Source organism: Lissotriton helveticus, chromosome 1_1 (assembly GCF_964261635.1).
Source record: "Lissotriton helveticus chromosome 1_1, aLisHel1.1, whole genome shotgun sequence".
Lineage (NCBI taxonomy): Eukaryota > Metazoa > Chordata > Amphibia > Caudata > Salamandridae > Lissotriton > Lissotriton helveticus.
In genome coordinates, this window is record NC_136057.1 from 902,926,377 (window position 1) to 902,949,839 (window position 23,463).

Consider the following 23,463-nt stretch of genomic DNA (forward strand, 5'->3'; position numbering starts at 1 on the left):
GAAGAGGACTTGGAGCAAACCCCTTTAGAACTAGGAGGTTCTAGAGTCAACACCCACGTGAGCACCGGAGCACTCTAATTACCTCACCCAGGGAAGCCTGGTGCATAGGTGTCTTTTGATGTCGGGTAAAGTAAAGTAAAAAGTAAAGTCCACATTTGTAAAGCGCACAATCACCCGTAAGGGTCTCTAGGCGCTGGGGGGCCGTCGGGAAGATTAAGCGAGCTATTGCCCAGAGTCACATGGTGCTGGGCTGACCTGCCGCCGGAGCCGGGGATCGAACCGTGGTCCCCAAATTCCAGCGTCAGTCGCCCTGGCCGCGGCGCCACACCTCTTCCACATATCGTCGTTGATTTCAATGGCGATCTGCTGCAAAAGTGCTGCTGGTGACTAAGTGGAAAGTGTCTGGAGTGATCCAAGCCTGGATCGAAGATGAGAAGAACCTGAAAGCAGAGCGGACAGAGTCTGGGTCACTAGCCAGTGACCAGGGGCATGATAGTCGAATACCCACAGATGTCGGGTGCTTGCAGGTGAAGAAGGTGAAGCTTGACTCTTCCGCCATGAGGACCAGGAGGTGTCGACGATGACCAGGTGCTGGATTAGAGCTGTCCCACGAAGGATGTCGAGTGCTGCGGTGTCGGTTTCCGGATTGGACCCAACAAGCCTTGGCAACAGCAACCCACGCAGAAAGCAGAGATTGGCTTTGGTGCATTCCAGCAAGGTCTGAGGGACCCACCCTTTGATGGGAGTCAGGGCACGTCTGGAGCAACCAGGGAAGCCCACGGAAAAGTAGAGTTACCTTCGAGGGGACCCACCAGTCGACGGACCAGAGATCGCGAAGGAGCCTCGAGCTGAAATGCAAGGAGCAGGCCCAAGGAACACTTGTGGATTGTAGGCCCCAATCTTTGGTGCAGATGGTGCTCAGGGCTTGGACTACAAGTAGCCCAATGCACAACTTCGGGAAGTCGATGCACTAGCAAATGTGCACGTATCCAGGAGTTCCAGTCCCACGTCACTCGTGAGGGCTGCGGGTCTCAGCTTTGCTGGAATCTCGTGTCTGCCTCTGAGAAGTCTGGAAGTCCGTGTCATGTAACGCAAATACTTCGGAGTCCGACGGGAGCTTCGAAAATGCAGACCGGCAAGATGCTTCTTTGGTGCCTGTTTGAACAGGGGAGTCACTCATTGACCCCAAGGGAGATTCTTCCGGCTTCTAGTTGTGTAGAATGTCGAAGTTTCAGGATATATGTATCAGAGTTTCGTCCAGGTGTAATCTTAAGTCCTGTTGCCAGGGGTCCCTTACTTATACTGAAGAAAGGGGTTAGACCTACTCTGTGGACCCACCTATGGGAGGATCTAGGAAGAGGGGTGGGTACACCCCTTTCCCTTTGTCCAGTTTTGTGCCAGAGCAGGGGCTGGTAGCTCCTGCAACCGGTTTGGACTGGGGTATGACCAGGGACACCTATTGTGCCCCCAGCACTGTCTGAAAAGCATTCACCCACCCAGCCCCAATACACTACAGCCTGTCTAGGAGGTTGGAACACCTCCATGTGACAGGAAACCTATTGTCCAGGCCTCTCCTGTCGGAGTTTCGTCCAGCAGCAGGAGGTCAGACCCGTGCCTGTGGCTGCAGCATCTATTTTGTGATGCTAGGGTTCTTTTAAACTATTATCGGTTAGGTCAGTGTGTACATGTCTCTCTCTATAGAAGGGTGGAATTCTACCCCTGCCGCCAGGACTGGCGGGGGGAGGGAGGGGAGGGTGCGGTGGGGGGGGGGGGGGGTAAGGATTCCAAAGTGTGTGAGGGCTGCAGGTCTCCGCTTTGCTGGGTTCTCGTGTCGGCCTCTGAGAAGTCCGTAAGTCCGTGTCCTGTGTCGCAAATACTTCGGAGTCCGGCGGGACTGGGGAGTCACGCCTTGACCACAAGGGAGGTTCTTCTATCCTCTAGTCTTGAGTAGAGCGTTGAAGTTCCGGGATTCAGTATCAGAGATTCGTCCAGGTGTAATCTAAAGTCCTGTTGCCAGGGTTCCCTTACTTATACTGAGAAAAGGGCTTGGACATACTCTGGGGACCCACATATTGGAGGTTTTGGAAAGAGGGGTGGCTACACGCATTTCATTTTTCCAGTTTCGCGCCAGAGCAGTGGCTGGTAGCCCCTGCAACCGGTTTGGACTGGACTATGCACAGGGACACCAATTGTGCCCTCAGTGCAGACCTCAAAGCACTCTGAGAGTGCAACCACCCTGCCCCAATACACTAAAGCCTGTCTGGGAGGTGGTTACACCTCCCTCTGACAGGATACCTATTGTCAAGGCCTCCCGTGCCGGAGTTTCGGTCAGCAGCAGGAGGCCATACTCATGTCTGTAGCATACATTTTGTGATGCTGGGGCTCGTTTAAACTAGTACTGGGCAGACCAGTGTGTACATGTCGTCTCCCTTTAGAAGGGTGGAAATGTAACCCCCGCCGCCAGGACTGGCGGGGGGTAGGATTCCAAAGTATTTGACACCAAACACGACATGTTTCCATGCAGCCATTCCAAAGTTAGAATTTACTGCGAGGTTATAATGCACTTTATAGTATATGGTCTGGCTGCATCATAGAACAGCCTCAGAGAATAGGCTCCAAAAGCTGCAGAGTGGCTCTGCTCATGCATGGGCACCCTCTCACACAAAACCAAGCACTCTGCCTTCATGATTGATACGGCCTGACATAGGAGTGACTGAAAGGCTTATATGTGTCAGTGATTATAGGTAGATATAGGTAACCTATATCTTAGTAAAGGGTGCATGCACAACCTTACCCAGGCTGCAGTAGCAGTCCTGTGGTGCCATTTTGGGAGGCTTCCCAGGTGGCATAATACATGCTTCAGCCCCTGGTAGGCCTCTGGGGTACCTATGCCCTTAGTACCTAAGGTACCATATACTAGGGACTCACAAGGGTAACCCAGTAACCAATCTGGAGTGTACTTAATGTACATGCAATCAATTTAGAGAGGAAGCAGCTAGGCTGGGGTCCTGGTTAGCAGGGCCCCAGCCAGACTAAAGTCGAGAAACCGTGAAACACCAGCAAAAAGTGGGGGTAACCATAGTAAGCAGATCCTACTCTCCTACATGCGCAAAACTCTGCGGTGGAATACTGCCTAAAGCCCAGGAGCTTGCATATTGGCTTGAGCCATGTCCCTCATTGGATTACATGAGGGGCATCTTTCAATGTAGGCTTTATCAGCCGCCCAGTGTGCTGTGAAGGAGCTGGGGAAAACTGGGATGCTCTGCTGGCGATTTAAGTGATTCTTAATGAAGTTATTTTCAGCTTTGACAAGAAGTTCAGTTCTCGCATGCCCCCATGGCTCAGACCCGTACGTGGCTGTGCCTTTAACTTTTATATTATAGATCTCCAATGTGGGTATCAAAGGACTGACCTGGGTCTTCTTCCACAGCTTGCCCATAGCTCAAGCCTCCTGTTGAAATTTCAGGGTACTCCTGCTAATCTGTGACAGCCAACTAAGTTTATTTGTTAGGCAGGCCCCCAGATTGACAAATTCATGGACTTGCTCAAGTGCAGCTTCTTTAACCATGATAATCACCCTCACTTTTCTGTAAGAGTTAAAGCACATGAATTGTCTTGATAACATTCAATTACAGACCCCTGTCACTGCAGAAATGCAAAACCTTGTCCCTTACGGCTTGCAGACCGGATGGAGTTTTTGATATTAAAAGGGTGTAATTTGCAAGAAAATAGGTTGGAAATCTTATGGGAACCTAGTTTAGGGGCATAGTTCGTCGGGTAGTCCAGTGCATTCACAAAGTCATTGACATTAGGGATAAACAGGGTCAGCGCCAAAACGCAACCCTGCCTCACACCTGACTCGATCAGAAAGGGGTCAGTTAGCGCTCCTTTACTTCTGAATATAACACGCACAAAATTTGCAGCATGCAGTTTCATTAAAATTACTAGGAGATTGTCTGGGACGCCCATCTGCTTTAATACCTCCCACATTTTCACCTAGGGAATAGAGTCAAATGCTGACCTATTGTCAATAAACACCTCATACAAGTGGCCTGCAATACCGTTTTCCAGTAAAGAAAGCAAAAGCGTAAGATTTTCTCTACTGTGCCTACATTTCTGAATCCCGCCTGGTAATCTGAAAGTATACCATTTGCCCGCACCCACTTTAACAGTTCCCCAAGTACAAAATGAGAGAAGGCTTTTTGTGAGGTACCTATAAGGCCAATTGGTATATAATTACTGAAGTCCTCTTGTGTGCCCTTTGTGAAAATAGGAACTATTTTGGCGTAATGCCATGATCTAGTTATAGAGCCCCCTCCCAGGATAGACTTAAGGAGTGCGTAAAAAATGAGGCCCCCTGACAGAGGGCTCTAATAAGTATGTCACCTGGCACCGAATCACACCCTGGGGCTTTGTTTGGGCAGATATCCTCGATTGCCTCGAAGATGTCATTAAGAGAGAAATTTAACTGGTCAGCAGAGTTTCGTTCGGGAACAGTCATCTCAAATAGTGTTTGCGGGAAAAGCATCCCTCAGTGCATAAATGTTTGTGAAGTGTTGGACCAAACCTATGGCTGCAAATGAAAATCGGTGGGGTTGCGTTGAATCAGCAACTATGAGCCATTGTCCCCCAAAAGAGCTTATTGTCTCCTTCCGCTACTGCCATGACCAATGTCTACCAGACCTCCAGTTCCCATGATCTTCGTGCTGCAGACAAAATATCCTTATAGCCCCTCTTAGTGGCATAGATGTCCGCTGTACTACCAGCCTTTAATGCCCTATTCAGGTTAAGGCTAGCTACCCTACACTGACGATTAGCCCGGTTCCTAGAGGTTGCGTCTTACTTGCCATGCCTACCTCTTTAGTTAATAATAGTACATGAAGGTCACTGTAAAACCGATCCTTAGATGTTATTTACAAATAGCGCAAGGCAATTGAGGGAGGTGTTATTTTGGATATTCTTAAGGGTATTGGCAACTAGCTCAAAGATTTTTACTAAGGTATTATTGTCCTGAACCACATAGGACAATTTAAGAGCACTTCTATTATTAGAGATGCCAATTGTACCTGCCATTTTCAAGGTGGGGTGGGAATGGTTTTGGGATCCCATACTAATGTTTTTTGGACGCAGCACATTATTATCGCTTTCATGTCTCGACGACCACCATGTCAATCAAGGCAACCCACATTTCTTGAGGTAATAATATTTAGTCAATACAACTTTTCAGATTGTGTCTTTTAAAGGTCTGGGCTCCCCTTCTGTATGATCTCGTCCTGCCATTGCAGCCTCTTAGCTCCAGCCGAAGAGAAAGCCCCAACAACTGGCTGGCCACCACTGAGCCCCTTTTACCTGGGGGGAGATCAAGAATTGGGATACCCCTAGTGTCCTCTTCATCTTCGATTACATCGGAGCATGGGGGGCCTGAGGGCTCAAAGGTGACATTACATTTTCCTGCAACAATTGGCAACTTATCATATGGGAGCTCTTCTGTAGCCTCCTTCAGAATAGATAGTGTATTGGTCAGCCTATTCACCCCCTTCCCCTGTTGTATACATTAAAGATATTCAGGGTGGACCCATTTCTCTCAAGTTTGATTCTTAGGGTATCTGTAGTGTCTAGGTTAATCCTTTTGATTACACAGGCTAACGAGATCTTTGCCTAAATTTTAAGACCACTCGCCGGCCTACCTCACTTGTGAGACAGCTGGGCAATGAAAGGTAGTATACCCAGGTCTATACACTGGCTCAATACATCAGGTTTCTTGGAGGCAAAAATCAACATTATCTGTGAATGTTCCTCGCTCAAGATCAGCCACCTTGGCTTTTAAGCCAGCAACATTCTAAGAAATAAGAAAAATCCAAGTTACTATTAATAGGTTCCCTGATTGTATACCAAGTAAGGGGCTAGAGCCCCTCAGGTGTGTACCCCATGTATAGGAGCCAACAATGGAATCTAGCAGGGCTAGAGCATAAGGGTCTCTGCCGAGATGAAAGCTCACAGAAAAAGCCTTCAGTAAGAGAACCGTCTCCTCCCCCAGCACCATATGGTTGGATGTCCCCGGTCTTGCAGTAGTGGGCACTTAAACCAACATTTTAAATCTCATTTTCCTTTATGGCTCAAGATCAAAAGGTCCTGGTCTCTCCTAGTTTTTACAGGGGAGCTGAGTGCAGGTAGTAACATTGGGGAGTCAGTCAATGGACCCCACCCTACTCTTCCTACATAGGCTAGGTCCAGCAGCCCTGCTATTAAACTGCACTTCGGGGTTAAACCTGTATCTGGATTTTAGTTTCATCCCCACAGATCCTAAGGGCACACATGGGCAATAGACCATCCACCAGATCCTGATTTATCCAGACCACTCTTACTACGTCTTCGGGTTGCTCTATGGTCACTATCCCCTCAGCACTTATGATGTCACTCCTGATAGTTGAGTAACACTCTTTTATATTCCTGAACCAATAGGTGACCTTGTTGATAAGGGAGTCTTGATCTTTCTATCCCCTCTGAGTAACCTTAGGGACCTGGTATGGAAAGTCCACTTTTAGCTGTCTGTAAACGAAAGCTTCTTGTGGACCATACAGAAAACGTACAGTGGTCTTCAAGTCATTGCTTACCATTGGTTGGCTTTCTTATGTTCCTCTGATGAGTTTTACTTCTGTGTCTCCCCTCTTGTTATTTTGTACAAGAGAGCTTGCCCTCTGAGATGTAACACTGAGAGCTGAAAGGTAAATCACCCCTTGTGGTCCCATGTGGTAATTTCTGCAGAACAGTCTCTTACATATAGCGCTACAGTTTTCACAAAACTTCCTGCAGTGTGAATGTTAGCTTGGACTTGTATTATACCCAAGCCTCCTAATGAAGCGCACACCCCGAAATGTATTGGGGAAATGGGGTTAACCTTATCATTGTATTTCATCCTACCATGAAAATAAACTGATTTTAACCAAATAAAGAGGAATGTTCGACCTATGATCCAGGAATATATTTCTTGACAAATTTGACATCATAACCAATGTTTAATGGATTAAAACACAATTTATATAAAGTGCTGTATACCAGGAGACACAAGTTGTTTTGATTTGTGCTTCACTTGTAGCTGATGAGATCCAATGTTGAAAGGATCCTGTTCTAATTGCACGTTTATACCATAAGCTGTCTAAACTTTGACTGCCCTAATTAAGAGTGTGCTGATATTTAAGGAACTTCCCTGTTCCGCAGTTCTTGTAGTGTGTGACTCCTGTATGGCGCAGCATAATTTTAGTCAGAACAGTGCTAAAGACAATACAGTGAACAAGAAACTCCACCTAGGTTGACTGCTGTGCCCACGGATCAAACAGGAATACGCAAGGCAGTAACTGCAAGGGGGTAGAACTAAACACAAGCACAATAGATAAGGAGCTATCCAACTTAGAGTGCTTAATAGGAAAGGAAGGAAATCACAGGACCCACTTGGCAGAGAGCAAGTAACAAACATACAAGGTAATTAGAAGCAAGACAGCAGGAATAGAAATACAGCAAACTAGGAACTGGAACGAAGAAAATGGGAAGAGAGGCAGGGACTGGAAAAGGATATACAGAAGGGGAGGCTACAGGGGTATACTAGAATAGTGCATGTTCCGGAATCATGAAAACAAAGTAGCATTGAAGGCAGTGCTGGAGCAGGGACAAGAATTGAGCTAAGGCTCAGGAGTCAAGGTAGCACTGCTGGCAGTGCTAGTTCAGGAACATTGAATTACTAAAGCTCAGGAGTCAAGGTAGCACTGCAAGCAGTGCTAATTCAGGAACAATGATAGTTATAGTTCAGGAATAAAGAAATAACTAAAGTTCAGGAAACACTGGAAACAAGGATATCAAAAGCTCAGGAAACAATGGAAACCAGGGTTGGTCTCACCGGTACACAGCTACAATGACCAGCCTTGCCTGAAGGGAGCTGGGGCTTATAGAGCTCACAGTAATCACATGCATCAGGTGTGAGCAGACTAGTAGCAGCCAGCCACAGGTGAGCTGAATTCCTACAGCCATCCTTGGCCTGCAGGGGTGGAGACGAAGCAGTGAGCAGGGAATTCTAGGTAAGAGTGTCAAGCATGAGCAGGCTGGCTTCAAGCATGAGCAAGCTGGCTTTCACAAAACCCGGCATGGGTTGGGAATGGATGTCAATTCCCAAATAGTGTCCAAATGCCTGGAAGTCAGGATATGCATGCAGGGGGAGTGTCTGGAAGCATATTAGAACACTGGAAAGTCCCACAATTTGCCCCCCTGGTGGTAGGCACGAGACCACAGGGAGTGAATTTTGACAGTCAGTAATAGTTTACTCCTATGATGGGAACCCTACTCTAAGTGTACCCTAGAGTGTGTGTAGGTGTAGAGCCAAGAATCCCCACAAGGGACGATCCAACCCCATTACCTGATGGGAGAGAATGAAGGACCCCGTCTTGGTTACGAACTAGACACCCCTCATGAGATGTCCGACCACTTAGTGGTGAAGTCTCAGCATTCAGGGCCCCTCTGTGTCAGCTTAAGTGCCTCCTCTAACAATCAATCTGGATGCTCCTCTTTTATAATGGTAAGCAGCCTTGCGATGTGCATTTAGATTAGTGATGTTCTAGATATGCAGATAGCTCTGTCGCCCCGTGGATGAAGATAGAGATGACATTTGTACATAGTGTGAAAAGAGACCTTGTACATGATGTTCAGGGCATTGTAATAATGTTGTGTGAAGCTAGATGTGTAAATAAGTTTAGTTTCAGGGAAACTAATTTAACAGTTTTGTGGAAGCAAATATGTGCAAAAGTTCACAGCTGAAATGTTATTGTGAGGACACTATAAGATATTGGCTGCTTCGCTACATGATCCTAACCCGGGAATATAACAGTACCAGAGCATTACTATTCTCATAAAGAACAAATGTAGAATAGTTATAAAGATTGTGATGCAAATACTGTCATTTGTGTTTGAAAATGATTGTTTGCTTTGAACAGAGCCATGGTTATAAGAATCATTTTAAACAAAGTTACTCATCTGGAGGTTTTCCAGCACTTGTTTGAAGGCGCTTTACCCAGAGATTTTTCCAGTGTTGTCGACTGTGGATGGCATCACTGCATCCTGGTAGTTACAGTTCAGTGGTTTTGAAATTGTGACTTTTCATTCTCTTATGATTATGTTTAGAAGTGAATTATAGGATTTACTGGTGACCAAAGAACTTGACACTTATTTATATCTTTGGGATGCTTGGAATACTGCTTGAGCAATTTAGGAGGATGTATTCTTTCACTAAGCATGATGTAATCTATTAGCTCCGTAAAACTTCTTTTGAAACAGATCATTCATTAGTATGCAGTGGATAAACAGTGAGGGAGGTGGAAATGGAAATAGTCAGAAGAAATGCGTTGCCACTTTAAGTTGATGCAAGGCTGTGAGAATTTGGGATTTTGAGAGCCAGGCGTTTTAATTTTGAGTATATGGATTTGTACAATAACACTTTTTTCCCATTGTCCTCTTCTTAGCAGTTGCAGTGGATGTCTTTTAGATCATTGTGCAGTTGTGTTTTGGAAGTTTGTGTACGTTTAATTGAAATGTGAGCATATTTGGTAGTATGAAGATCTAAGATTAAAATATATTATCAGATTGTTACAGATCAACAGACTGGCCAGAAGATACAGATTGTGACATCTCTTGATCAGGGTGCAGCAGGGAAACAATATATATTGACCAACTCTGATGGCTCCTCCTCTAGCAAAGTGATCATCGCCAGACAAGACTCCAGTCAAGGCAAAGTGTACTTATCTCCAGATAGCAGCGGTATCAACCAACTTTTTTTTGCAGGAGCTGATGGTAACACACAACACTTTCAAGTAAGTTAGGAGAAATGCATTATTATAAATCGTTTCTATTCATGTGATACTTTTCCTTGGTTGGCTTGCAGATTTGTTGTTACTTGCCTTTTGCAATGTACATTGATTTGTACAGTGACCCATTGTGTAAGATAGCAGTGAAGCAAAAAAGAATTGAAACACTGTTCACTATGGGACCTCTATTTTAGTTGGCGCTTCCATGTAATTTGAAACTCCACATAGTTCTTACTGCTGAGGAGAATATGTGCATTTTTGTATAATAATTTGTCTCGAAGTTTGTATCGTCAAGCTATTGCTCATCATGGACTGAAAAATCCTCGTCCAACTGCTTTCTCCAATCTTCACCCTATCTATGCCTTCTGCATGTTTCATTGTCTACCATCACCATGCCTAATGGTCCTTAAGTTTATTTATCCACTCTCCAGTGATCCATTGCTTTGTAGGTAGGCTTGTGCTATACACCTTTTTGTTAGATTTTATTTTTTTCAAAGAAAGAAAAACCCACTACCAATATGTGCAACAGTTGTATAACTAAGAGAAAGCGGAGAAGTTAGAGTAGCGTGCAAATAACCTTTCCATCCTTCCCAGAGCAATATACTTGTTTTTTTCCAGGGAGAGATTTTAGTGGGATAGGGATTTAATGGCATAGTAAGTTAGAGAAATAGAGATTGGACTCCTGCCCAACAGAGAATTGCCCCCACCTCCCGATCATCTCTCACTTGGGAACAACGAAAAAAAATTCTGTTGGATTGGTGGGAGATAATTTGTATTGCTTTGGTGCTTCGAATGAGACCATGACCTGAAGGCTGTCCCAAATGCCACCCCATGCATCCGAAGACCTTGAGGGAGCGATCTCTCAGGCTCCTGGCGGCACAATGTGCGATGGCGCTACAATCGAGGAACCAGTTGAGAAGAAGGTCACAGGAGCGGTTGTGGAGCTTGAGGTCGTTGTCACATTCCATGTTGTCAAGCCATTCAGGTAAATCTCAATCCCACTTAAAGAAGTTGTTGAAGCGTGCTTCGACTTCCCCTCGTCTTTTGGCCAATGAGATGGGGAGCAACACCACTCGCGGCCTGTCTGCGGTTGAGCCTGGTCCAGCTACGCGCTTTCCCGAGTTTCTGGGAGCCGGAACGACCCCAGCCCAACTATGCAAATGTTATGAGGCTATGCACCCCATATTTGGGCGGCCCATTCCCTCTGGCGTGCCTTTGGGACCCGTGGGTTCAGAAGGGGGCCCATCTGGATCCACACCTGTTGCTCAGCACCGACGCCAGTCAGTCTCCACAGATGAATCCAAACGAGCACAGGTTTTACTATCCCGACGGGCCCTTGCGCCGGTCCCGAGGCCGACACTCCGGGCGTCCACTGGCTGCGCCATCCCCATTCTCATTCCCGTCTCAGACACGTAGCTAGAAGGGTTTCACCCGATGTCTGCGACCACTGAAGCCATGCCGTACAGGCTGGAGCCTAAGCCCTATCCTTATGGGCTAGGACTCTGGAGGAATGGGAGGGATCCCCGGACCCTCTAGAATACCCGCCTTATGATAAAACAAACATGGACTGGTGTGAGGATCTGGGTCAAAACCAGTGGACTGGACTAACCTAAAGCTTTTCAACTTCTAACTTTTTATTTTATTCATAATAGTGGTAGGTTGATAATGTTTACACTATGAATCTAGCTACTATGTCCTATTGTACGAATATTCCCGTGTCCTATATTCATTGTTCATAGGTTACTGATGGATTTGTGATGATTTTAGGCTATTGATTTTAGGCTATTTATAATATGTTGTTTTTATACTGTCTAATAAACGTTGCTGTTTGACTTGACTTGACTTGACTCGACAGTGGACTGGGCACTTCTCCAGACACTGGCATACTTTCTTCCTCTACTGTGGCTATGAAGGAGGTGCGGAGGGTGACTGAGGTCCTTGACCTCTGTCTAACCTCAGTGGCAGTCAAGGCAAACTTCTTGTCAGTGGTGCTGCAGCCGGGATATCCCTCCAGAACCACTCTTCCAGTTTAATGAAGTCCTTGCACAAGTTCTACTTGGGACCGGGTCCAAATCCAGAACAAGGGCTCCTGTGAATAGGACGATTGCCCACCACCACCACCACCACTGTCTCACTCCAGGACGGGGACCCAAACATCCTCACCCAACACCCTACCTCAGAGAGCTTGGTGGTCCAAGCCGCTACATCCCATGTAAATCCTGGTGAATTCCCTACTACACCCCCAGATAGGGAAAGTCTGGATGCTTTGGGGAAGATGTTTTCTTCAGCCAGCCTTGCACTCTGGTCTGTGAACCCCGCATACCTTTTGGGGCGCTATTTCCACACAATGTGGCATATGGTTGCGCAGGTGCTGCCATCGTTTTGGAGGAGCCCTGGGCCGTACTTTCTAAGGCTGTCGCCGATGGGAGAGATTCAGTAAAGTTCAACATACGGTGTGGACTGGACACACTAGGCAGAGCGATTTTGTAGACTGTGGCCTTACGACGCTACACCTGGATGAGAATGACTATTTTTCCAGGGGGATGTTCAATCCTCTCTTATGGACATGCCCATTGATGGCTCCTGTCTTTTCGTAGACAAGACAGATTCTGCGTTAGTGTTTCAAGGACCTTAGGGCTACGGCTAGGTCTTTGGGGCTTTCCATGGCCTCCGGCACTCACAATCCGCCTATTGCGGCTACGAAGGTGCTTTGACTGGTTAGTAAGAGCAAACTCATACAGCCGATGCAAACAGCATATACAAGTGATAGAGACACTAGTTCAGCTGGGTTTCCCCATACACTGGGTAAAATAATCCATAGAACTGGAACGCATGATGGTGTTCATGGGCGCAGAGATAAACGCTGTGTTAGGGAAAGGCTTTCCCAGCGAGAAAAGGAGATCAGCTCTATTAAAGGAGAATCATCTATACCAGAAGGGGCATCATCTGACAGTGAGGACAGTGGGGAAATTACTAGGAATGATGGCCTCATGCATTCATTTAGTTCCCAATATTCGACTGCACATGAGACCATTTCAAGAATGGCTTCAGACACAATGGTCACAATCTACACGGAGCTCGGAGGATCTAGTGGCTGTCACAAACTTAGTTCATCAGCAGATGGCATGGTGGAACAAAGCAAACATAGCACAGGGGAGACTTTTCACACCCCAAACACCAACAGTGACCATAACAGATGCGTCCCTAGTAGGATAGGGAGCACACATGGACAATCTCAAAGTAAGGGGATTGTGGGCACCACACCATGCAGTGAAACACATCAATATCTTGGAACTAAAATCTGTGTTCTTAGCGTTAAAAGCCTTTCAGAAAGAGCTATACGGGAAAAGACTGTTGATACAAACCGACAACACTACAACTATGTTTTACATAATCAAAAAAGGAGGGACTCAGTCTGTAGCACTCTCCACTCTAGCACAACAGTTTTGGAGATGGGCAATTCCAAAACAAATAGACATTTTAGCAATACACCTACCAGGGAAGGACAATCTAGAAGCATACAGACTGAGTAGACAAACCACATCATCCCACGAGTGGGAACTGAATCAAACGGAAGTGCAAAAAAGTGTTTAAAAATGAGGAACACCACAAATAGACCTATTTGCAACACCCCACAATGCAAAATGCCAAAACCTTGCATCCAGGCGACCTTGCAATCAGTCCATAGGGAATGCACTATGGATAGACTGGTCAGGGATATTTGAGTACGCTTTCACCCAATACCATTACTGAACAAAGTGATCAGCAAATGCAGAATCAGCAAATTGATTCTCATAGCACCACAATGGGCCAAACAAACATGGTTCTCAGAACGAATGGAAATCTCGCAGGGGACAATTTACAAACTTCCAAAAAGAAAAGACTTGCTGACAATGCAGAACGGGAAAGTGTTTCATCCAGAACCAGAGAGCTTAGGCCTGGCCTGTTGGCTCCTGAGGACTTGGAATTCGCACATCTCAAACTACCAGAAAGCACAATGGCTGTTCTAAGAGAAGCTAGGAAACCAACAACAATAAAATGTTATACAGCAAAATAGAAAAGGTACACCCAATGGTGTCTTCAAAGGCGTCTTTCAAGAAAGATTACAAAAGAAAGAACAGGGCTTAAAATACCTCACACATGTACTAGAAAGTCAATTTATGTTTTACATCACTGAAAATACATTTAGCAGCAATTGTGGCATATTCAAGAGGGGAAACAGGGAAGAGCTTCTTCACCTCACATGTGGTCAAAAGGTTCCTAGAAGGTACGAAGAGGATTGCACCACCAAAAATAGTACCAGCACCAACTCGGAATCTGAACATAGTTCTAGCACAAATGATGAGAACACCTTTCGAACCACTACACAAAGCAACGCTACAAATGCTTATAATAAAGACAGCATTTTTTGTGGCAATAACATCCTTCCGTAGGGTTAGTGAATTACAAGCACTAACACTACAGAGACCTATCTTCCTAATACATAGTAACAGGATTGTCATGAGGACAGATCCGCAATTCATGCCAAAGGTGGTGTCAAGATTTCACATAAATCAGAGCATACAAATACCAAGTTACTTTCAAAACCCTAAGAACAAAGCAGAAAGAGATTTGCACACACTTGACGCATGAAGAGCAGTCATGTATTACGTGGAAAAAAACTAAAGAATACAGAAAAACAAAACAGTTATTTGTATCCTTTGCAAAACGTTTTCTTGGAAGACCAGTAACCAAGAGCACAATCGCAAGATGGATAGCAAAAGCCATACAATTGTGCCACAAACAAGCAAGACAAACTTTACAAGGAGCGCATTCAACAAGGAAGAAAGGAGCAACTATTGCATTTCTTGCTAAAACGCCAATCAAAGACATTTGCATGGCTGCTGTGAGAAGTTGGCCTGGCATTTGCTGTCCACTATTCTAGTGGGCACCTTGCACCAGTCCAAACGACCCTTATTGATTGTAGGTTAAAGACAACCTTTATAGAAAGCTATCCTAGTGGTAGCTGTGGAGAGCAGCCTTCAGGCTAAGTCTTGGAGGAATGTAAAGCACCTTGTTTTACCAGTCTATAATCTTGTGACTTATCAAATGAAAGGAGAACCACACCAGGTATATATATATAAAATATATGTATTTATTCTAAACACATCCCACTAGTCTCTTTGAGGCTAGAGGCAAAAGTACATTCAGTAAACTTAATAAAACACAGTAAATTAGCACAATATACGTTGAGCCCTGGGGGCGTACCAAACCATATATTAAGAAAGTGGTATAAGAACCACAACTTGCATAGAGACAAGGCCTAGAGCCTTTAGAACTGCTAGGGCCACCAGGAACCACCCAAGGTAGTGACACAGGGGACCCACGGTGGACGTGTGCAGTGTCTAAACACAGCCGCAAATCACCATTAACTTCTATGGGTAAAGTCGCAGTTGGAATTTTAAGGATAAAGGACCCTTAGAAGAGGACTTGGAGCAAATCCCTTTAGAACTAGGAGGTTCTAGAGTCAACACCCACGTGAGCACCAGAGTACTAGTTACCTCACCCAGGGAAGCCGGGTGCATAGGTGTCTTTTGATGTCGGGTTTCGTCATTGATTTCAGTGGCGATCTGCTGCAAAAGTGCTGCTGGCGTCCAAGTGGAAAGTGTGCGGAGAGATCCAAGTCTGGATCGAGGATGAGAAGTACCTGAAAGCAGAGCAACAGAGTCTGGTTCACTGGCCAGTGACCAGGGGCACGATAGTCAAATGCCCACAGATGTCGGGTGCTTGCAGGTGAAGAAGGTGAAGCTTGACTCTTCAGCCACGAGGACCAGGAGGTGTCGACGACGACCAGACGCTGGATTTGAGCTGTCCCACAAAGGATATAGAGTGCTGCTGTGTCGTTGCCCGGATTGGACCCAACAAGGCTTGGCAACAGCAACCCACGCAGAAGGCAGAGATTGGCTTTGGTACAGACCAGCAAGGTCTGAGGGACTCACCCTTTGGTGGGGAGTCAGGGCACGTCTCGAGCAACCAGGTAAGCCCACGGAAAAGTAGAGTTACCTTCGAGGGGACCCACCAGTCGACGGACGAGGGATCGCGAAGGAGCCTCAAGCGGAAATGCAAGAAGCTGGCCCACGGAAAACTCTTGGAGTGTAGGCCCACAATCTTCGGTGCAGATGGTGCTCAAGGCTTGGGCTACGAGTAACCCAATGCACAACTTCGGGAAAGCTCGGGAAGTCGATGCACTAGCAAATGTGCACGGTGTCCAGGAGTTCTGGTCCCACATCACTCGTGAGGGCTGTGAGTCTCAATGGAGGAGTGTGGCTCAATGGTTAGAGCGGCAGACCCTGATGCAGAGTTCTGGCCAGGGACCAGGGTTCGATTCCTGCCTCGGCGGGGTCTCGGGCTCAATTTCCTTGGACCTGTTAATTCTCGCCTCGTGCCTATTCTAATCACAGGCCCCACGCTGCAACTCTGGGCAATAGCTTGCTTAGCCTTCACACCGGCCCCAACAGCGCTAAGGATGCCTGGCTTGGGGTGCCCAGGAGTGGACACTTCACAGGGAAAGCCAGGAGGGGTTCCACAGCGGTATGAGTATCAGCGCCAGGAAGCCGAATAGGCGACACCGCAAGGTGACCGTCTGGTGACAGTGCGCTCTATAAGTACCATGACATTTGCTGGGATCTCGTGTCGACCTCTGGGAAGTCTGGAAGTCCGTGTCCTGAGTCCGACAGGAGCTTCGGAAATGCAGACCGGCAAGATGCTTCGTTGGTCCCTGTTTGAGCAGGGGAGTCACTTCTTGACCCCAAGGGAGATTCTTCCATCCTCTAGTCTTGAGTAGAGCATCGAAGTTCCAGGATTCAGTATCAGAGTTTCGTCCAGTTTCGACCAGGAGAATCTAAAGTCCTGTTGCCAGGGTTCCCTTACTTATACTGAGAAAAGGTGTTGAACACCTGAGGCGGAAGCCGGGGGTTTAACCTGCTAATTTGATTTTAAAAGTGTGCTAACTTGATTTTAAAAAGTGTGCATTATCTTTTACTTTGGTAACTTTTAAAAACCTGTTTATTCTGCTGCTATCACCTTCTCACCCTGCATCTCGAACCCTGCTCCCCGCGCAGCCGATTAGGTGCTGACGCGGTGGGAGAGAGGGTTTAGCCGCCATATTGGGTGGAGGGAAAGGGTTGCGGTCCAGCTGCTGGCTGCCTCCCGCCCTCCTATTTTTCTCTATATTATGACAATGAGTTCCCATCCGCGCAGCGGGCGCGCCAAAGGCACGCCAAAGGCAAGCCCGTCTGCGCCCGTCCGTGCCGGAACCGGGCCAAGGGCCACTACCCCTGATCCAAACAGGACAGAAGTCCGGACCTTCTATTCTAAAAGCGAATTAATCCAGCTTTGCCCACTATGTAGCTACTGCATACGATCAGAACCGAAGAACATCATAAGGAATACAATTATAAGCTGTACACACTGTAAATCCCTACTTCCTTTTATTAACAATACCGCTTACTCCCGAAATGCTGAGAACAATAAACACACAAAAATAATATTAGCACTCATTAATGCCCGTTCTGTGGGTAAGCATAGACAGGATATAGCGGATCTGATTACTGATAGAAATATAGATATATTATTCGTCACGGAGACTTGGATAGATAACGCGTCCGACCCCGATCTAGTGGTTGCAGTACCTGAAGGTTACGTGGTTCACCGACAAGATAGACAGGGAAAGAAGGGAGGTGGTCTGGCAGTAATTTCCCGCAATATTTTTACTGTAAGAACCTCCCCAGTCCCTTCCTCCACATCTGAAGCTGTCCAATTCTCAATCATGCTAACCCCGTCATATAATTTTAAAGGAGCACTCCTATACAGACCTCCAGGAGCGCGTTCAGAATTTCTCTCAAAGTTGAATACCATGCTTGAATCCTTAGTAATAGAGGACTCCTTCACGGTCTAAGGCGATCTTAATTTCCATCTGGAAAAAATCGACAACACTGAAACACAAGTCTTATTAACCGACATGGAAACATTGGGGCTCTCCCAGTTGGTCTCCTCACCTACACATGAGGCTGGCCACACGGTGGATGGTATATTCTCTAATCTAAAGGAGATTCATATACAAGATATCCTTCCGCATCCATGGTCCGATCATCATGCCATCCTTTTCACGATCTCTATTAACTATGTTCCCATAAAGAAGGTGGCTGAAACTAGTCAGGGGCCTTTTAAGGTCTGGAAAGACATAAACAACACACAACTTAGAACGCTCTTGAATACTACTCGTCCAGCCATTTCCACTGATCCAAACATAGCTATGGATCAATACACGGCATGGATAAGTAACGCCATGAATTTATTGGTACCACAGAATTTTTTTTCCAAAAATAGGTCCTCGCCTTCCGCACTCTTGTTCACGGAAGCTCTCAGAGAACAAAAACAAAAATGCAGGAACTACGAAAGACACTGGCGTAAAACCTATGCTATCGAAAACAAAACGCGCTATAAGGAGGAACTTGTTAAATATAAAAAGATGATCATTGAGGCAAAAAGGAAGTTCTACAGTGAACAAATTGAAACCGCGAAGAATTCCAACAAACAATTCTATGAAGTAGTGATGCAACTGGCCGGGAAAGTACCCGACGCTGCCCCCACCCCTTCACAAGCTCTTTGCGATGCTCTGGCCAACTACTTTTATGCAAAAGTAAATGATATTTACTCAGACTTTTCATCTAAGTCTAATCTTGGCACCCAGTCAATTAGTACCATACCCCCTGAATTCAGCTTAACGCAATTTAAAGAAATTAATGAGTCACAATTAACAGATATTATTAAGCTGATAAAATCAGGATCAGCTTTGGACCCTTGTCCCCCAAAAGTGTTCCTCCCTGTAATCGAATCAATAACGTCTGTGATCACGCAAATATGCAACGCTATGTTTAAGGTAGGGATTTACCCTGACAGGCTTAAAAACACTCTCCTTAAAGCGCTTTTAAAAAACCCGCATCTGGACAAGAAAGAAATGAAGAATTATAGACCTATAACCAGTTTGCCCTTTTTGGCTAAGGTGGCAGAGAGAGCAATGAATTCTCAGCTCTCCGAATTTATTGAGGAACATCACCTGCTGGATGACACGCAGTTGGGGTTCCATAAGCTTCACGGTACGGAAACCGCCCTCATTGTAAATGTAAATGTAGCCGTACTTGTAAAGCGCACTGATACTCCGGAGTGTCCTGGGGCTGTACTCATACCGCTAGGGAACCCTTCCTGGTTTTTCCCCGTGAAATGTCCACTCCTGGGCATCCCCAGGGTGCAACCAGGCATCCCTAGCGCTGTAGGGGGCCGTTGTGGAGACTAAGCAAGCTATTGCCCAGAGTTGCAGCGTGGGACCCATGCTTAGAGTAGGCACCGAGGCGAGAAATCAGGTCCGGGGAATTATGAGCCCAAAATCCGCCGAGACAGCTAAGGCAGGAATTGAACCCTGGTCCCGGGCCAGACCTCTGCATCAGGGTCTGCCGCTCTAACCATTGAGCCACACTTCTCCACCTTAAAGCCACCGAAGATATTAGACTCATTAGAGACCAAGGAGGGACGGCGGTGCTCATATTGTTGGATTTGTCTGCGGCCGTCGACACGGTCGACCATTCCATTCTGATCGACCGTGTCGCAAAAATGGCCATTCAACTAAGAGCTAAAAACCTGCTCGCTTCCTTCCTGCCCGGAAGAACACAGGCAGTCACATTAGGACCCTTTCAGTCGGCCGAATTAACTCTACCGTGCGGGGTTCCTCAGGGCTCTTCCCTAAGTCTGACACTCTTTAACATCTATGTGTCGGACCTAGCTAGAGTTATAAAATCTTATGGGATGAGCCTTACCTCCTACGCCGATGACACGCAGTTGGTGCTGGCCATAAACAATGATGGAGAGGAGGTGGCTGAACGCTTCCAAGAAGATGGATGGCCAGCAATTGCCTTAAACTTAACTCTGAGAAGACAGAGGTGGTCATTTTTGGAAAACTCTCACCGGATTGGTCATGCTCCTGGTGGCCTTCATCTCTGGGATCTCTTCCTAACCCTGTTTCAAGGGTCAGGAACTTGGGAATCATCTTTGATGACAACCTAAACTTTGTTTCCCATGCCAATTAAATCGCATCGACTGCTTTATATAAGCTAAGATTGATTAAAAAAATAATCCCGTACCTACCAGAAAGTGCAGGAAAAATACTGGTTAGCACTCTGGTACTTTCATCACTGGATTATTGCAATGGCCTATTTGTCAATGCACAAAGTAGGGTCATCAATAAAATGCAGACGGTACAAATTGCCGTTGCGAGAATGCTTTCAAGAATCCCTAAATTTAAATCGATCTAGCAGACTATTCGTAACTATCATTGGCTGACTATTAAGAATCGTATAAAATGTAAAGCTCTGTGCCTCTCCTATAAAGCGGTACTTAAACAGGGTCCGCAGTTTCTCATAGAACAGCTTACCGCCTACTGCCCCACTAGACAAATGAGATCCGCAGCAGCTCATCAACTAATGGTGCCACGCACCAAGACTGTCTCCTGGGGAGACAGACGTTTTGTGGTTACAGCAGCCAGACTCTGGAATACCCTTCCTCTTCAGATTCGATCAAGCCAATCCCTCCTCCAATTCCGAAAACTGTTGAAAACATGGTTATTTAATCAGTAACCTGCCTTGAATCTTGTATAGAATCTTTAGCGCCAAGACGCCTACGGGCATTTGTTTGCGCTTTACAAATATCAAAAATAAATAAAAATAAATAAACATACTCTGGGGACCCACCTATGAGAGTATATGGAAAGAGGGGTGGCTCACCCATTTCTTTTGTCCAGTTTCGCGCCAGAGCAGGGGCTGGTAGCCCCTGCAACCCGTTTGGACTGGACTATGCACAGAGACACCAAATGTGCCCCCAGTGCAGACATCAAAGCAGTCTGAGAGTGCACCCACCGAGCCCCAATACACTAAAGCCTGTCTGGTAGGTGGTTACACCTCCCTGTGACAGGATACCTATTGTCCAGGCCTCCCCAGCCTGAGTTTCGGTCAGCAGCAGGAGGCCAGACTCCTGTCTTTGGCTGCAGCATCCATTTTGTGACACCTTATGTTTTGAACGGAGTCCCCTGTAAAAATTTAAGGAAGATAGGATTCCAAAGTGTTTGACACCAAACAGGACATGTTTCCATGCAGCCATTCCAATGTTACCATTTACTGCAAGGTTATAATGCACTAAAGAGTATGGTCTGGCTGCATCACAGAACAGCCTCAGAGAATAGGCTCCGAAAGCTGCAGAGTGGCTCTGCTCATGCATGGTCACCCTCTCACACAAAACCAAGCACTCTGCCTTCAGGCTTGATAAGGCCTGCTATAGGAGTGACTGATAGGCTTATATGTGTCAGTGATTAAAGGCAGATATAGGTAACCTATCTCTTAGTAAGGGGTGCATGCCCCACCATACCCTGGCTGCAGAAGCAGTCCTCTAGTGCCATTTTGGAAGGCTTCCCAGGGGTGGCATAATACATGCTTCAGCCCCTGGTAGGCCTCTGGGGTACCTATGCCCTTAGTGCCTAAGGTACCATATACTAGGGACTCACAAAGGTAACCCAATAACCAATCTGAAGTGTACCTAATGTGCATGGAATCACTTTAGAGGAAGCAGCTAGGCTGGCGTCCTGAATAGCGGGGCCCCAGCCAGACTAAAGTTGAAAAACAGTGAAACACCAGCAAAAAGTGGGGGTAACCATAGTAAGCAGATCCTACTCTCGTACAGCTGCAACATGATCTTCTCTACACACATTCACCAAACATTGCTGTGTGGACATTCAAATGAACAAAGATGCACAAGTAGGACAAAAAGTCTTACAGCATCTATTTACAAACCAAAGTTCATCTTCCACCCAACCACTACAAAACTAGCAAACCGCTACAAAGTCTGTCCACACCATAGTGAATCCAGAAAAGATTTACGCTGCAAAACAAATAGTTTACCTGTCGGTGTAGTTTGGCAGCTCGAAGAATTTTTTGGATTCCCTAGCGAACCCACCCTCCTCCGCCGAGGAAGGGAACTATAAGGAGGAGAGAAGAAAAGGCAAAGAGAAAAATAGAATCCGAAGATGGCTACTAAAGCTGGGAGCTTCCGTTGGAAGCCCGTCGACGTCACAGAAGGGCACCAAATGGTACTATGTCGTCGACGCCTACCAACAGCAAAAAAAACAAGCATTGGCCTAGCCAATAGGTCTTGCCTTTGGGACCTTAGTTATCCAGCACAATATCCTTGATGCAACAACATCACTGTTGCATGGCTAAACACGAGTAGGCGAGACCTACTGGCTATACCAATGCTTGTTCTTTTTGCTCCTTTCATCTCTGCGTGGGGACTTCTCAGACAAACAGAGAAGCATCCCTCAAAGCCCCAGACAGTCCGCTCCCAAACTCACAACGTTCCCAGTTGCCAAATCCTGAACAGTTTTTGCTAATCAGGAATGCCCATATTCTTAGGAGGGTGCACTTGTTGATCACCTGAGGTGAAAATATTACAAGGTGTCTGCTTTCAGGGCTTGTATGCTGCATTTCCACAGCCTGCTGAAGGTATTTCAAGTACCCAAAGCAGGGGACCCTATTCCTCGGCTAGTTTTAATCTGAAGGCGTGTATTTTTATCTCTCAAACTTAGCCCACAGGAGTAAACACAGTGCAGTGGCTACAACTGTCCATCACTAGAGGTTTCACCAATCCCAGGGTCTAGCCCAGGGCTGGGGCATCTCAAGGAGTGTCAGTTGCCCCAATGCTTTGCTTAACTTAGTGGCTCGCCGGTGTCCATCACAAGGGGTTGTCGATCGCCCCTGGCACGTGAGACCCAGACATTGCCAGGCGCATACCAGGCCCATTCCAGTGCCCGGCGCGCCGCCATGTTCTAGTCTAGCCGCAGAGCCAGACTGGCACGTTTCAGCGGCGGTCTTCGCATCCTAGCCCGAAAGGAGCAAAAATAAAGGCAACAGATGATGCGAGGGCATGCAGGCAAAGATGCAGCCGCCTGCGTCTTAGTATGATAAATATGGCGTACTCTGACATGAAAGCGCAGCAGCAGGTGCCAATTAAAATGGCTGATCTGGACGATTTCTGAGTGAAGACATGCGTTTCTGTTCTTGTGCCCGGCTCGCAAGCAGCAGTGGGACAGGAACAAGCGGCGATTGCAGGAGTAAATGTGACATTCCTGACACATGACTAGATGGGCCTGAGTCTAAGTAGCGATGACCTGCCTGCTCGCCTCTTATCCTGAGGAGAAACGACGCAGTAGCAGGTAAAAGCACATTAAGTACTGCGTGGTTAAAAGGAGGAGCATGGAGCACGACAAGATGGTGCTTTTCACACCTGCCCTTACATGAAACTTGTGGTCACAAGCAGAGCCGGGCTGGCCATTCTGCTATGCTGGCTTTTCCCGGCAGGCTGTAGATCAGGGGGCGGCTTTCAGAGCACAATGGGGTACCATGGGCCAAGCAATACACGAATACCTAGCGTAACCTGCTCCTACACGGTATGGCTGCCTTCAACCTTCTACCTTGGCCTAAGCTGGTCTTCCAGTCGGGTCCTGGCTAGGGTGAGAAGCATGGAACTAGGAACATAGGTG

General features: G+C 46.6%; 1 protein-coding gene across 1 annotated transcript in view; it reads left to right on the forward strand.

Moving 5' to 3' along the window:
* NR2C1 (nuclear receptor subfamily 2 group C member 1) overlaps positions 1 to 23,463 on the forward strand; it is a 424,839-nt gene that overhangs the window by 91,330 nt on the left and 310,046 nt on the right. The window contains exon 5 of the mRNA XM_078648543.1: positions 9,624 to 9,851. Within this exon, the coding sequence (XP_078504669.1) occupies positions 9,624 to 9,851 (228 nt within the window). The remainder of the gene's footprint in view (positions 1 to 9,623; positions 9,852 to 23,463) is intronic.